The sequence below is a fragment of the Melospiza georgiana genome, chromosome 20 (assembly GCF_028018845.1).
Source record: "Melospiza georgiana isolate bMelGeo1 chromosome 20, bMelGeo1.pri, whole genome shotgun sequence".
Classification (NCBI taxonomy): domain Eukaryota; kingdom Metazoa; phylum Chordata; class Aves; order Passeriformes; family Passerellidae; genus Melospiza; species Melospiza georgiana.
In genome coordinates this window covers 8,659,488-8,675,726 of record NC_080449.1, presented here as the reverse complement: position 1 = coordinate 8,675,726, position 16,239 = coordinate 8,659,488, and the positions used below count along the sequence as shown (strand labels likewise).

At 46.1% G+C, this 16,239-nt stretch overlaps 1 protein-coding gene across 2 annotated transcripts in view; it reads left to right on the top strand.

Moving 5' to 3' along the window:
* The first annotated feature begins 345 nt into the window (after nucleotides 1–345).
* Nucleotides 346–16,239, top strand: part of RAPGEF1 (Rap guanine nucleotide exchange factor 1) — an 83,501-nt gene continuing 67,607 nt past the window's right edge. For both annotated transcript variants that reach the window (XM_058037931.1, XM_058037930.1), the window contains exon 1: nucleotides 346–434. In XM_058037931.1, coding sequence (XP_057893914.1) covers nucleotides 410–434 — 25 coding nt within the window. In that variant the 5' untranslated portion in view covers nucleotides 346–409. The remainder of the gene's footprint in view (nucleotides 435–16,239) is intronic.

The window sequence follows — 16,239 nt, the reverse complement described above, 5'->3', positions numbered from 1 at the left end:
ATGCCCATCCCGGGATTCTACCCCAGGATCCCGATGCCCATCCCAGGATCCCGATGCCCATCCCGGGATTCTACCCCAGGATCCCGATGCCCATCCCAGGATCCCGATGCCCATCGCTCGATCCCGATGCCCATCCCGGGGCCCGGCGGTTCCGTGCCCGCCCCGCCGCCGGCCCCGCCCCGCGGTTCCCTTTGCGGCCGGGAGGCGGCGCCGGGCGCTGGGCGTGCGCGGCGGGAGCCCCGGGCCGCCCCTTCCCGTCGCGGCCCGCGGAGCGGGCAGGGGGCGGGCGCAGCTCCACGGCCGCCGCTGGAGCCGCTCCCGCATCGCGCCCGGCAGCAGCGGGAGCCCGGCAGCCCCGAGCGCCGGCTCCGTGCGCCGCCGGGCCTGAGCGCCGAGCGCCGGCTCCGACATGTCCGGCAAGATCGAGAAAGCAGGTGAGCGCCGGGAGGGAGGCCCGGGGCAGCCGGGAGGGGAGGACGCGCCGGGCCGGCCGCGCTCGCCGCCCGCCCCGCGGAGCCGCCGGAGGAGCCGGAGCCGCCGGGGCTGCGGGAGCTGCGGGAGGTGCCGGCGGTGCCGCGGGCCTGGCGGGCCCGGCGGGGCGGGGGGAGCCGGGCAGGGACCCCCGCGGCCGGCCAGGCTCCCCCGGGGGCTCCTGACAGCGCGGGCGGGCAGCGGGGCCGGGGCTGGGCCCGGGGCCGCGGGGGATGCTCTGCGCGTCCCCCCGGGGCTGCTCCTGCGGTGCCCGAGCGCTGTTTGGCTCGGGCTTTGTGTCTCCGCCGCGTTTTCCTTTTTCCTCGTTGTTTGCCTCTTTTCCCCCCTAGTTCCTTTATTTTATTTTTTGTGTTCTCGCACCCGTTCCGTCCTTGCCGTGCAGCCGAGCATCAGCACAGCCGGGCGCTGCAGCGCTTTGGGGCCTACAATGATTAATTTCAACTTCTCCCAACTTTCCTCTCCTGGTGTTTGTGCAGGATGAGAAAAGATGAGTCCGTGGGCAAATGTCAGAGGGACCGTGCAGGTTTTTTCCTCCCTCTTCCCCTCTGCCAGGGGTGCTCACGAGAGCCAGAGCCAGGGGAGGCTGCTGAGGTTCCTCCAGCTCTCACAAGGAAACGCTCAAGCACGGATCATATTGTCTCTCCGTGCTTCTGGAGTCGTGCCTGCTTCTCAGTTGTCACTTTAGATGGTTGAATGACCCTGTTTTTCTCTGTAGTGGGAGTAGTACGCTTAAAGATTCAATTAGTGTTGTGCAAATCAAGCGGCGAAGTTACGTAGTTTAATTATGTTGCATTTAATTAGCAGAGGAAGAAATCGATGCTGTTTTGTATATTTCATTGTGGGGAATGGCTCGGCTATCTCCTCCTGGGTGAACGCAGGGCAGGAGCCTCCAGGCTTCCCAGGACAGGAGCATCCAGGCTCAACAGGACAGGAGCATCCAGGCTCCCCAGGGCAGGAGCATCCAGGCTTCCTAGGGCAGGAGCATCCAGGCTCCCCAGGGCAGGAGCATCCAGGCTTCCTAGGGCAGGTGCCTCCAGGCTTCCCAGGACAGGAGCATCCAGCCTTCCCAGGGCAGGAGCTTCCAGGCTTCCTAGGGCAGGAGCATCCAGGCTTCCCAGGGCAGGAGCATCCAGGCTTCCTAGGGTAGGAGCATCCAGGCTTCCTAGGACAGGAGCATCCAGGCTCCCCAGGGCAGGAGCATCCAGCCTTCCCAGGACAGGAGCATCCAGGCTTCCTAGGACAGGAGCATCCAGGCTTCCTAGGACAGGAGCATCCAGGCTTCCCAGGGCAGGAGCATCCAGGCTTCCTAGGACAGGAGCATCCAGGCTTCCCAGGGCAGGAGCATCCAGGCTTCCTAGGGTAGGAGCATCCAGGCTTCCTAGGGCAGGAGCATCCAGGCTTCCCAGGGCAGGAGCTTCCAGGCTCCCCAGGGCAGGAGCTTCCAGGCTTCCCAGGGCAGGAGCATCCAGGCTTCCCAGGGCAGGAGCTTCCAGGCTCCCCAGGGCAGGAGCATCCAGGCTTCCTAGGGCAGGAGCATCCAGGCTTCCTAGGGCAGGAGCATCCAGGCTTCCTAGGGCAGGAGCATCCAGGCTCCCCAGGGCAGGAGCCTCCAGGCTTCCCAGGGCAGGAGCATCCAGGCTTCCTAGGGCAGGAGCATCCAGGCTCCCCAGGGCAGGAGCATCCAGGCTTCCCAGGGCAGGAGCATCCAGGCTTCCTAGGGCAGGAGCTTCCAGGCTTCCTAGGACAGGAGCATCCAGGCTCCCCAGGACAGGAGCATCCAGGCTTCCCAGGACAGGAGCATCCAGGCTTCCCAGGGCAGGAGCCTCCAGGGTCCCCAGGGCAGCGGCCAGGGATGCAGGAAGGATCCCTGGTTCCAGGGGATGCGGGTCGGTAGCATCTCCTCCTGGCCGTGCTCAGCGCAGCCTGGTGTGCTCCGTGTGTTCCGCGGCGGCCCCGGGGGATGAGCAGCCTGCCAGCCGCCTCTCCGTGCAGCACCTCGGCGTGCTTCCAGCCCTCCGCGCTGAGTTACTGTCTGACAAGTGTGCTCGGCATCAGGGGACAAATGTTGCTCCAGAAATATCCCAGGTTAATCCCGTGCACCGTCCCTTTCGGAGGATCCCGGCGTAGCTTTGCTCCTGCTGAGCTTTTCCGTGCTTGTCCCTTACTCCAGCGAGCAGGGAAGGTGTTAGCAGAGTACACAGACCTCGGGCCAGCTCTGGAATAATTGCCACTTGTTTATGCTGGAGGTGAATTTGGCTTGGGATTTAGTAACTGTAGACAGTAATTACAGACGTATAAATAAGTGATCACGTTTTGTTTATTCGCGTGCAGTAAATAACCCTGGGAGAATAGTAAATAGAGCTCCACACCAGAGAGGCAGCGAGAGGAGTTCAGGCACAGGAAGATCACTCTGGAGACACACACAAACTCAGCACGGTTCCATAAACAATGGAGCAGAGAGGCCAAGAAATACCATATCAATATAAAACGCCATATAAAATACCATATAATAGCAATAAAATACCATATAAAAGTCATACCCTGCGCAACCTAGAGACCAGCCACACTGAGCTCCCACTGAAGAATTCAAGGATGGTGCAAGATCCATCCCCAGGTCGGTGCTGTGAGTGTGCAGGTGGAAGATGCAGTGGGAGAAGCCCTGATGCAGGGACATTTGTTCTAGTGGAAATCTATCACAGTGATGATTTGCTGAACAAGAGAAACTGTAAATCTGGGAATCTGTCATCTTTCAACTGCTTGTACTTTCATTTCTTTAGGAAGGATATTAAAAGAAAATAATAATCCAGTCCAAATATAAATGGGAAGAGAAGAGACAGGAAAGGAGGGCTGGGAGCCAGCTGTTCCAGAGCAGCACTGTCTCCATCTCTGTTCCTGAGTGTTTGAACTTCTGATTGACACAAACAGTTTGGTTAATAGCGTCACCGAATAAACACAGCCTGTAACACCACAGCCACTCAGGGGTAATGTTTGTCAAAACGTGTACAGTAGCAGAACAAAGGATACAGGCTCATGAAACAAATGCTGTGAGGTCCAAGGTCTGTGCATTTGTGTACATTTGAATTTATTTTTTCTTACAGGGACAGAAATTCATGCATTATGTTATAAATAAAATAGACTATTGCCTGGTCACAAGCCATGGTGACAAACTTTGGAGTGGGCTTTGGTTTAACTTGTGTGTCCATCTAGACAGACTGCTGTAAAAAATGTGTTACCCCTTGCAGGGTTAGACCCCCAGAGACCCTCAAACATCTGCTCCCCGGGTCCTTAACTGAAACACCTTGTTGGCACTCAATAAAAAACAATAATAAATGATTAGAGATAACAGCTTCCATCCTGTCCATGAGGGAAGAGCAGACAAGGCTCCCTCTGGAGCCTCTCAGTGCTGCTGTTTAATCAACAGAAGGGTCACTGTAGAGCAATTCAGAGCTGTGCTTTGCAGTGAAGGGCAGCCATCTGGTAGTGTAGAAGATGGTGTATTTGGGGTTTGCTGGTGTTAGAGCCCCTGCTTTGTTAGGCTCCCACCAGGAGACTTCCAGACACTTTTCCAAAGCAGAAACCTCCTTGGCTGGAAGAGGAGGAATGGCCATTGGCTTCTCTTTGCTCCAGAACTGTGACTTTTTGTCCTCACTTTCAGAAAATATTTGCTCTCTCCCTTTTTGATGTGAAATCCAAAATAGAGATGCCAAGAAAGAGCAGAGAAGGTCACAGATTCTGCTTTGGTTTCCTGTTTCCATGGCGATGCACGAATTCCTGTTTTTATTTACCTGATGGATTACGTGCTGCTGGGAATTCAGCTACTCTGCATCATTCAGGGAGAGTAAGGAAGGAATTAGACACCAAAAGCTTGTCATGAAACAAGTCAAAAATGCCCTTTTATTAAAACCAAAGAACATATGGGTGCCATATTTTGAAGGTTTATTCTACTTGGTGTTTTCAGTCTTAGTCTTGTTATTTCTTTCAGGGTTTTCATTTCCCTTGTGAACTTGTTTTTTTCAATAGCTGCCTGCTAAAGGTTGTTTGAGAGAGCTGTTTCAGGTGTTAGGTACCTGGAGTGCAGGCAGTCATCTCTGTTCTGCTCAGGACTCATTGGGATGTGTTTATTCCCAGCAGACCAAAAACACTGTTGGCTTTACCTTTTACTCATAAGCACTTGCCTGATAAGCAAATTCACCTCAAATTGTCACCCTTTAGTATTGGTGGGATAAACATCTAGGGGTAATTCCAGGAGAACTCTGTTTTTAAGAAAATGACAAAATTGAAGAAGCAATTCAGGAGGTCACATTATTCCCATCTTTGTAGGAATTTAATGTTCTGTTTGGAATCCTTCAGGCCAATTTATGTGATCCTGAATTGTTCATCTGTGGATGTTTTTGTACAAATGTGAAGTTTCCTGGAGATTTCGTTTTTGCAGAGGGTATATTTTGAACTGTCATCATGCCTTGGATCATTTTATGGAAATTAGCCTGCCTGTTTTATATACCTGTTCAGTTTTATGCAGTTTCTCTTTGTCTGTCATGCTTAGGTGGGTTACTAGGCAGGACTCTCAGTTCTGTTTTGCATTCACAGCTGCACCGTATTTCTCAGTACTAAGTGAGGGGTTTCAGGTTAGAAAATTTTGCAGTTGACCAGCTTAAGTGCTTCTCTGCTGGTGGTGTTCAAGCAAAGTAAGAGTTACCTGCAAATCTGAAAATGAGACCCTTCAAAAAACTTCTCTCTCAACCCCAAAGGTAATTCAGTTCCAATTCTTCCTTCATCAGGCTTTTAGCACCTCCTGTTTCCTCCTGTGTGCTGCTCCCATAGAGACATCCCACGTGTGTTTTACTGTAACTTCTTTTAAACAGCACCAGCCATTCAGGCTGTGTTGTTGTATTGCACTAAATAGTTTATTTAGTTGTTGTTTTTGTACTGGGTGTTTGGTAATTTTCACACGGTCAGGTACAAGATGATTGCCGGTTTCTACAAAATGGCACAAGGAGCAGAATTTGGCATCTTTTGTAGGCCACTGTAGGCTGACAGGTGGTGTGTTCCAAAATGCAGCCTGTGGGATAACTGCTGCAGGATTGAGATGGTCTTAGCAGTTGTAAGAAGGAAGTGGGCAAGGAGTGGAGCAAGAAGACAGCTGAAGGCTGCTGGAATGTGAAGCAGCTGGGTTGTGCCTTAGTCAGTGAAAATCAGAAACTGGAAACAATTGCTAAATTTATTTTCAGCGTAAGCAATCGTTTTCCTTGAACCACAGTGACTAAATATATCTGTTGGTTGTGATTTTTATGTGGTGGTAACTCGCTGGCTCTTGCTAACCTCCTGGCAAGACAAGAGAGGAGTGCAAGTTCACTGTCAGTCAAGATCGTAAAACAAATATCCCTCATTTAGATCTCTTGATTCACTTGTGTGCCTCTGCTTGCTGTAATGTATTGCCTGAGTGGAAGAAACCTGGGTGTTTTTTCCTAGGGAAGGGAGGCAGTCTCTAACTCCTCTTTCAGATTTCCTTGGGGTTCTGTTCATATTTTTGGAAGTTTTGAATTGCAGTTGATGCTCTAGTAACTCTAGTGTAGGTGCAGGTAGAGTCTAATGCAAAGGTGTGGTCTTTCTTTTTAAAGAAATATACATTAAGACCTAATTTATTCCAAAGTGGAAAGCCTGAGGGTAGAACTGGCAAAATGAGCTTTGCTGTTGACTTACAGATCCTTGGAAGGAGAGCATTCCATCCAGAATCTTAACAGCATTTGAGCTGCGAGTGAAGGAACGCGAGGAGTTAACTTTCTAAACTTCATTTTAAAGAAGCTGGAGAGATGTTGTCCCTTCCTTGGCAGAGGCATTTGATGGCTGATCAGGTTTAATTCAATCACTCAATCATTTATGTGTATTATAGGTAGCTCTCAGTTGAGCTAGTGGGAGCTGGAGTTGTTTGTTACCATAGCACCCAGTTTGGAAGATCCCTTGTACCCCAGCAAAGGTAAGATGATAAAGAACATTTTCTGTCTTTGTGCCAGATAAAACACCTGAAACTATGTTGTATATTAAAAATAACAAATTACATGTCAGAATTACAGGTAAGGTGATTTAATAGCCTCCTTCCTCTCTCCCCCTCCTCACCACACCCATCATTTTGCATAGTTTGAATACATGTAGTGGATAGAACTTGTTCAGTTTTCCAAAGCATACAGTCACAACATTTTTTTCTGCTGGAACTGGAGATTTGGGATCTTTTGCTAGTTGGGAAGCTCTTGCCCCCTGTGTACTGTTGCTTAGCATGAAATGAATCCTTCCAGCTTATATTCTGCCTGTAGAGACATTACATTATCTAGAGAAAAATCCTATACATGGAGAGGGCTCCCTCAGCTTCTCAGATTTGTGACAGAATAGGCTTTTCTCTCTGAAAAGAATTGAAAATTTATTATGCTGTAAGTGCCTGAATACTTGAAAAATACTGCTTTGGAGTTGCATTTTTCCTTTTTGTTTGTTAGCATATGACTATGGGATTCAGCCAGTGACATGGAAAGAGTATTAAAATCACATAGCTATTGCAAGGATATTAGCTTGGTTATTTGTAATTTTTGTCTTACTGGTTACAGTTGAGAAATATTGTAGAACATAATGGGGTGAGGGGATGGTAAGGTAGAACAGTGTGTCATTCTCAGGGCTTGAAATCAGAGGAAAAGGGAGAACAGGTTGAAGGAAAACTAGATTTATTGTCTTTGCAAGTTTGAATTTGCAGCCCCAGCACTGCAAGGTGTTATAAAGAGGTGGCCAGAGAAGGAAAAAGGAGCATCACATGTGGATGGAATGGGTTGAAAGATGAGAAAATTGAGAGGATGCCCAACGCAGCAGCGATGGGAGAGGAGGGAGCGGGGGCTGCGTTGCGTGCGAGGAGAGCAGAGAGGAGAGGACAGGATGGATGGCAGAGGGGGAAATCAGGCAAGGAGGACGTTCCCAGCGGCTTCCATGGAGTCTGTTCCAAGGCACAGAGACACAAGATGAATTTCAGCAATCCGGAAAAGCTGCAGGAATCCTGCAGGTTGGGACGTGCTGCCAAAGGAATGCTCTGCACTTGTGCTGTTCACGTTCTGCTGCATCCTGACAAATTACAGCTTTATTCCCTGACCCACTGCATCCACTCTTAAAAATACATTTCCAAGCTCTTCTCAAGGTGTCTGACACTGGCAGTGACAGAGCAAACAATTTCATCTGTGTGAGTGAGAAATGATGTCCTCACATGTTCTGTGGAGCAGCCTGAGCAGGCTGATGGATCACATTATTGATCTGCTTTTATTTGGGTTGCATATTTCAGTGGAAGCTCTCCAGCTTGGAAACAGTCTCTTCATGTTAAATCCCTTTGCTGTTTGAGCTGCTAGCACAGCTCACCTTCTGTGGCGTTTGTAAGAAAATGTTTCCTTGTGAGAGCAAGGGAGAAGTGAATAGAGACAAGCAGAGGGAAGAGCCTGTATCAGTGTTCACTTGGTGTTGTGGGAGGTACAATATTCACAGTATTTGGAGGATTGGTTCTCCTACACCTCCTTTCTATTGTATCATATTTAGGAAAGTATCTAAAAGATCTGAGAATTGATAAGAGCTGTATTCTAAATAATTTTTTATTTCCCATTTTATAACCACTCTGAGGGTTGAATGGGCACAGGTGGCACTGAAGAAGAGATTTCTTAATTACAGAAATGAGGCTTTTTGAATTGAAAAAAATACATGTTTTTTATTATCTTACTTTATCTGGGTGGCAGTGTCTGCTGCTTTGGGTAGAGTTTTTCTGGTGCCATGAAAATGCTGTTCACTTTGTGATGTAAGTTAACATCTTGGCATGGCCATCAGTTCCTCTGAGGAAATCCTAATCCATTATTCTGCCCAGGGAGAGAGGTTAAAGCTTGCTTGCACTCTCATGCTCTCATTCTTTCTCTCTGAAGGCTTCATGGGGGGATGCCCTTTGTTGAGTACTTAACATATTCACTGAACCAGTCCCATTTATATTCTAAACAAGATCTTTAATTTCATCCCTGACATGTACAAAATCTTGGGGTTTGAAAGAAAATTTTCTTTTTCAGGCTTCTGGAAAGAAAGGAAAAAATCAGTGGAGGTTAAAATCAAAGAATAGTTACTCACAGCTGGTAAGGTTGGAGGAAGCAGATACTGCAGCTTGGTTGGTTGATTAAACCTTGATAGAATTTTGCTGGGAGACTGAATAAATAGTTCTGTATCCATTCAGCTGTACTTTGCAGGGAGTCTTTAATAATTAAAATAGGAACCAAAACAAGTGTGTTCCAAATGTGCAGCACATATTGTTTTATCCCTTGTCTTCTGATGGGTTTTTTTGGGTCCTGTCTGTGCTGCCCAAGAGGTTCTGCAGTAGCCTCAGGAATTAATTCCATATTTAGAAAGTTTCCTTTACGAACCAAATGTAACAAAGGGCACCCAGGGAGATCAATATTGCAGTTCTGGTTGTAGAGTACATTCCAATCAATTATGGAGAGCAGAGCTCAGTGAATCCATCTGACAAAGGGTTCAGTTAGCAGGACAATACTGTTTAAACACAGTTTTTCTTGGGTGTTTTATGATCCTTTCAGTTGTGCTCTAACCATATTAACTTTGTCAATTTGAGCATTTTGCCTTTTTTTTTCCTTTTTAGTGCTTAATGCAGCCTTGCATTTCACGTTTGACAGTAATGTGTGCTGCAGCTTTCATATACTAGAAAATTAAATATCCCTTTTTGGATATATATTTTCAATCTTAATTTTTTTAAGTCTACATTTTCTACTTTTCTCAGTAGAATTATATATAAGAATAATACATTTGAGGAACTAGGGAATTCTGCCAAAAGGTTTAGTTAGAACTCATCTATGAATTTACAGGGATTTGCAGAAAATGTAGAGCACTGGTTTGTGCAGGAGGTGGTTTGTTTGTATAAATACCCTTGAAAGGTCACATGAAATCAGATGTTCAGGCTGATGCCAGATTTTTGACAGAGCATGGTAGGAGCAGTGCAGGGGCTGAGTTTAACTTTTACTGCTTGGAATTGCTTCTGCAGAGCTGCTGTGTGGGAAAAAATCGTGGTACCCAAAACCATGGTGCGTCTGAAAGTCACATGATTTAAAAAAACCCCAAAATCTTGTATTGTTACAAGCAATACCTAGCACATAACTGACAAACTGAGGTGGGGAGTTTCTCTGCTTTCAGCTCAGTTTTTCTGTTCTTTCTATGTGTGTAGCTCTTTGCTCTTTCTCATTAGAATCAGTGTCACTTCTCTCCCCGGCTCTGTCTGGGATGTTGTTTTACAGGAGAAGCACTTTGGAACATTGTGGAATCACTCTGTTAAAATGATGGAGTGAATTTAAGGAATGGTGTTTAAAGTCCATGAGCTGGCACTCTCAACTCTGGCCAGTTTTGTGATATTCAGGTGCACAAAATCCCTTTAAAGAAGAACCAGGGAGTCTTCATGCATAACTTGGCACATCTCTCAGAGATAAGTTTGCTCCTTGTCTGCACCTCTCTTCCTTAATCTGTAACATCCTTACATAAGGCAGTGTGATAGCTCATCCATCCTCTACTACAACTCTTGGTTTTACTGGCCAATTTCTGTCAAACTTTGTGGAGGAATGGATATTAAAATTTATTTAAATTTCTGCACATTTTCAGTAGAAAGCTGAGGAGATAAGAGAGGCCTCCAAAAGGGCCTTCATTATGGCAGAATTGAAAACGTAGCTGTCCCATGTTTGTAGCCATTTGGCAAGCATGACTCGTGAATGGCCTGGAATGGGGAATGCCAAGGAAAAGCAAATCTTTGGGGGAAAAAAGCAAATATGTGTGTTTTGGAGACAGTTCAGAGGAGCCAGTCAAGGGCAGTGAAGGGTGGGCTGCCAATAAAGGGCTGGTAACAATTGCAGGGCAAAGAAACACTTAAAAACCATGCCAGGAGAGAATTTGTTCTTGTTAACTCTCTATGCCTATTTCCAGGTAGCCTTTAAACAAAGATGGTTTTGTTCCTGTGTGTCTTGGGTGAAAGCACTTGCATAAATTCCCTAAATATTCATTGGCAGTACTTATTCTTAGATTTTTATCCTGAAATACAACCTGCTTCATTAGACCTCAGAGGTGAGGTGTGTGTTGCACACAGAGGGCTCCCTGGGGACATCAGGTGCACCACAAGTGATACCCAGGAGAATTTCCCTGAGCTTCCATTTGGCTGGCAGCCTGCTGAGTGCCAAGCTCCAAACCCTATTTTGCTTTGGGCAGAGGAATTTATCTATAAATCCTGAGGGTCTTTTGGCAACAAGGTGTGTAAGGGTGTTAGTAACACTTAAAAGGATGTTGGAAGGGTGTTGATGGCCCATGTCATTGCTTGGATAATTCTCAAGCTCTGTAAGGACTGAATAATTGTACCTAAGGTTAGAACCATTGGTTATCCACTCTGTTGGAGCTCCACTGGTAATGTCACCAAAAAATTCCCCCATCCACTGTGGGCACAGCTGCTTCTGGGATTATTCCCAGCATGCATGAGCTGTTAATATGGCTGTGGGTCAGCATCCTGATCCAAGTCTGCAATGCCTGCAGAACACCCTTTTCACCAACGCTGCCAGGCTTGTCCTGTGAGAGGGCTCAGATTTTCCACTGAAGGAGAGGTCAGGCCTTGGAATAAGCTGCCCAGAGAAGTGGTGGAGTTTCTGTCTCTGGAAGTGTCCAGGAGATGTCTGGATGTGGCCCTTGGGAATGTGGTTTTGGGGAGATTATGGCTGACACTTGGATCAGATCATCTTGAAGGTTTCTTCCAGCCTTGGTGCTCCTGTGGTTCTGACAGCTGACAGGCTGTTAGTTTTATTGTTACTGTTAATTTGTTTTTACCATTTAATTCTTTTCAGATGAGATAATTCACATCTAAAAGCTTTGGCAACATAGTACACTAAGTTTCAAATATTATCATAATGGAAAAGAGTCATACTAGAAATATTAGTACCCAGTTGTATACATTTAATGAAATTGTTATTCAAAGCTTTTATGTCCAAAACAGTAACACTGGTTTTTGTTGATGCTGCATGCTCTGATCTTAACCTTTGGGATGATAACAAAGCACAAAAAACTGGCTCCTCCTGCAATCCTTTGCCCTTGAAGGAGTCATTTAGTTAAATTCCTTAATATTTTTGCAGCTGTGGTTGTGGTTTATTAACTGATGCTGCCTTGAAGAACAGTCTGTGTCTGCAGCAAAGTTTTCATTACTCATCTGTCAATACTTGCAGAGTAAAACAAATGGGTCTGAGTAGAGGTTTCTCCTCTTCAGTCTAAATAGTTTCTTTCCCTCTATTCCTGCTATTTTACCCAAGAGAGAGCAGAGAATAGTTTTGAGGCAGTGAGTGCAGAGTTGTACTCTATTGGATAGGAAGGTCTGGCCTGCTTTGTGTGTCAGGATTATTTTAAGCCATGATGTTTAGAATTTATTAAATGAACTAGAGGGAATTAAAAACATCTCTTTTTTCCAAAATATTCTCACTTCTACAGCTGTGAAATGCCTTTAATCCTGATTCATACCAGCTGAAGAATCTCCTGAATTTCTCTTTTGCAGTCAGAAAAATATGATTTTGGCCCAGTTTAACAATTTGCTTGTCAGGAGAAATCCGGGTGAGTTTGGTTTGGTTTTGGTTTGGTTTTGTTTTAACACAATCCTCCAAACTGAAAATCAGATAACCCAAGACTATTACATCTGTGTTTACTGATGCACACTTCAAGTTCTGCAGTAATTGCCTTGGCCTTTGGGTGAAATGAAGGAGGCAGTTTATCTGCCTGGGTTTTTATGGGGATATTTCTGCATGATAACTGCAGATGAAGAGCACATCTTATTTGGAAGATAACAGGGGTGTCACCTCTGGGAGGTGATGGGCATGAATTTTGTGCTGGTGAGTGGAAGGACCTGGAGGAGCTGCTGTGATTGAGCAGTGGATAGAAAATGCTCTGGTGTCCCAGGGCAGAGTGAAGGATGAGCTATAATAAGTAGGGGAGGAGCACTTGCAGAATGCAGGGGTCTGACTCACTTGGCCACATGCTTCTCTTGAGTTTCACACTTGGCTGGGACAAATATCAAAGGGAATAGCAGCCAGGCTAGTGAGCAAGGGTGCTGAGAGCAGAGGTCTGTGCTGACCTCTCTCTGTGCATTTGCTTTGGGGAGAAGTACCAGAGTCCTTGTGGTGGGAAACCTCACATGTCAGTTCCCTGGGCCTGAAGGTGTAAAGAGCTAACCCCAGCCCAGTAAAGGTGACTCATAACTGGAGCACTCTGTGCCTTCATGATGTTGGCTGGTAAATTTGGGCTGGTTTTCTTAGCAAATGGAACTGCCATCAACTGCATTTTAAAATCTGTCCAGCAGGAGACTGCTCGGAGAGTGGAAGGAACCTAAACCTCTGCCAGACCTAGCTGTGAGCATGAGGACCTAGTTTGGAGATAAAAACTGATTAGTGGATAATTCCCCCAGAATGAATAATCTCTGCCTTAAAAGATGAGTTGCAGATGGTTTTGGATGAGAGAGGGAGAGAGATCAGGTTTAAAATGTCATTCTTTCAGTAACCTGAATCTCCTGACCTTACGTGACACTGCAGAGATGATTTCAGCCGAGTAAGACCAGGAGGAGAGGCTGGCTGGGATGTGTGGTCAGTGCTTCCTGCCTTGGGCTGACCCTGAGCCCCAGTGTTATATTTACCTGGTAGTTTGAGAGGTCTTTCCCTCCACAAGGTCAAGGAAAGCTTCCAAAATAGAGGGAAGAGCCATTTGTAACTCCCCAAGTAAGGAGTAATATCTGACATGACTTCTTGAACTATTTTCAGATTGGTTATGTGTCTGCTGATCTTTCACCTTTGCAAAGGTAACAGCACTTGTGTGTTTGCCTGTCCTTGACTGGAAAGGCTGCAGAAAACAAAACTGAAACTTAAAACTAGGTTAAGGACTATTATGAGCAAGCTGTGTCAATAAAAGCCATCATTTTGTGTAGCTGTGCAGCTTTTCAAATTACTCCAGCGAGACTCTCTTTACAAATGCTTTTGTGTTTTGTCTGTTGACTCATCCATCTCAACACTCACAGTAACATTTCAGTGCTGTCTTATAAAGCCAGTGATTGAAACAAGGCTGTTCTTGGGCTGGTTCATCAACAGATGCAATTAATACAATGATGTTTGTTTTGACACCCTGGCTCACTGGCAGCATTGTAAGCAGCACTGCTATGCGAGGAGACGGCTGTGGTTGAGGGCTCCGTGTACAGGCAGCTCACTCAATATTTGTATTCAGCTTAAAGTCAACATTGAAAGAGTTTCAGACCTCTCCTAAGCTGGCAAACAGGCTCACTGGTGCTACCAGTGATGCTAACAAAAGGGCAAATCATAATCTGCAGCACTTCTAATTTATTTACAGTCTTATAAAGCGCTGGGTTTTCGTTCTGTCGGAGAGCACCACAAGTATAAAAGGAAAGCTCAGAGGGATTTTCTCCTTGTGCGAGTCTGGGAAGGTGGTGAAGGAAATACGATTTGGACTCAGATATTTATTCTTTCAATAGAACAATGTCAGTCCCAGACCAGTGCTTCTCAGATGTGTTTTACCCTGGGAACTTGTGTGAAATGTCTCTTCCTTTTCAGCTATTTCATTTTTAGCTGTATACAGGGTGTAACCATTGTTTAAGGGAGTGTCCGTGGCATGGAGCCAGTTGATATGTAAACCCTATCGTGAATTGTTTTAAAGAGAGTATGATTTTCTGTACTGAGATATATTGATGACTATTTTTCAGGGCAGGAAGTACCTGCTGACTCCAGCAGTTGCCAGAGCAGCTGTTCATTATGAGTAAGCCACAGAAAAAAATCTTGTGAAAGCCCTAATATTTCTAGGAAGCAACTCGAGCTTAAATGATCAGTCTAGTTAAGCTATATGAAGAACTGCTTTTGTATTTTCACTTGCCTGAAATGTTATATTGGGGAAAAAAAATTCTGGTTCTTAGGGTATCAAAGTCTGTAGGACAGTTTATAGAGAGGTATTTAACTTCAGGCTAGTTAATATTTGTTAAGGCTTGCCTGGACACTCCCCAGACTCTTGCTCCAGGGTACAAATTTAATTGATTTATTCCATGTTGAGTTAATGCAGCATTTCTGTTTCTGCAGGTAGGCATCTCTGCTGCTTTGAGCATTTGGCTTTGAGCATTCTCTGCCATTGTAGAACCCTGTGACCCAGCCTGGGTTTTTACCAGGACCTGTGTTAGCCCAGGCACTCACTGGGAACTCCCTGTCTGAGCTTCCTAATGAGCAAGTTAGGACTTTTTTTGTTATATTCTCTGTTTTTAATCACAGAGCTGACTTCTGATGAGATAATATATAGATTTCCATAGCTTTCCGCCAAAAGATTTGTTTTGAATTAATGAACGTTTTTGTGAATTTCTGTAGTTGACATTTTCTGGAAAAATAAGTTCTGATTTTGGCCCAGACCCCTCTGATCAGTACCAGGTGTGAGCAGCAGGATCAGAGGGCTCATCCAGGGTGTTGGAGGTTGTAGCAGCCCTGCTGACCTTTGGCTCACGGAAAAAACAATGAGCAAGGAGTACAGTGCTCCAGATGTGAACCTGTCTGGAAACTGAGTGTGCAGAGATAAGCTGCTGATGGAAACACCCTCTCCTCTACAGCTTCTGCATTAACCAGGTGAACCCAGAGTCATAGCTCAGCCTCTGAGAGACCTCCAGCCCAAGTTCAGTCACTTCCCTCATTCTCCATTTGGATTGCTTTTCATTTTGTTTTGTCTCTTGTTGTCTTCGATACCAGGATATGATTTCTTCTTTGTCAGCTCTCCCTCCCCTTTGTTTCTCTTAGTTTGCAGGTTTTTTGGATGGTAACACTCAGATTGCTTGTAGTGCATCCTCTGTGTCACAAGGTTTTGACTCAGCAGCGTGGTCCTGGAGATGTGCAGGGATGTGCCAGTGGTACATGTGTCACAGCAAAAGAACATCCTTACACATCTTGCCCAAGCAGCAGAGCTCCTCTTGCTGCTAAATGCAGCTCTGGGGTCATGGCTCATGAGTGGTAACAATGGGAAGTGTGGGATGTTCTGGCTTATTTTGAGATCAAGGTTTCATTTCCCTTGCAATAATTTCATGAATCAAAAAGGAAAATGTGTAATGCTTAGTGTTCACCTAGAACTTTACATTTTTAGAGCATTGTGCAAACATTTCTTCTGTACTTCTGGCCTCATGATGGGTGGTGATGGAAAGTTCTGTCTGCAGTGAGGTAAGGACAGTGAGTACAACTCCTGCCCTCCTTTCATTTTCTGCTGTGCTTCCACTTGGTACTGTGGGCAGATGATCTCTACATCTCCAAGAGCTTCTGTGGGCTTTTCAGTCATCACTGGAGCTGTGTGAGTGGGTTGTTAGTTCATGTTTTAGGGATGTCATTAGGATGTGACAGTGGCAGCCCCAGTGCTGTGTAGTGGTGACATCTCTCTGCGTGAGAAGACCAAGGTGATGCCTGCACAGATCATGCCACCTAGAGGAATGCAGCTGGCAAGCCCGCAGCCATTGCTGTGCTGCCAAAATTTTGGTGGTTGTGCCAGTGACTGTTTTGAGACCTTCTCCAAGCCATGCCCTTTGTGGCATCACCTCACAGTCCATCATGGTGTCAGGTGAGAGAAGATCTCTTCACAGGCAGCTCTCCATCAACTCAACAAACATTTCTCAGCTTTTTACACAAGACTGCTTTTCCCAACTTAGCCTCCTAAATG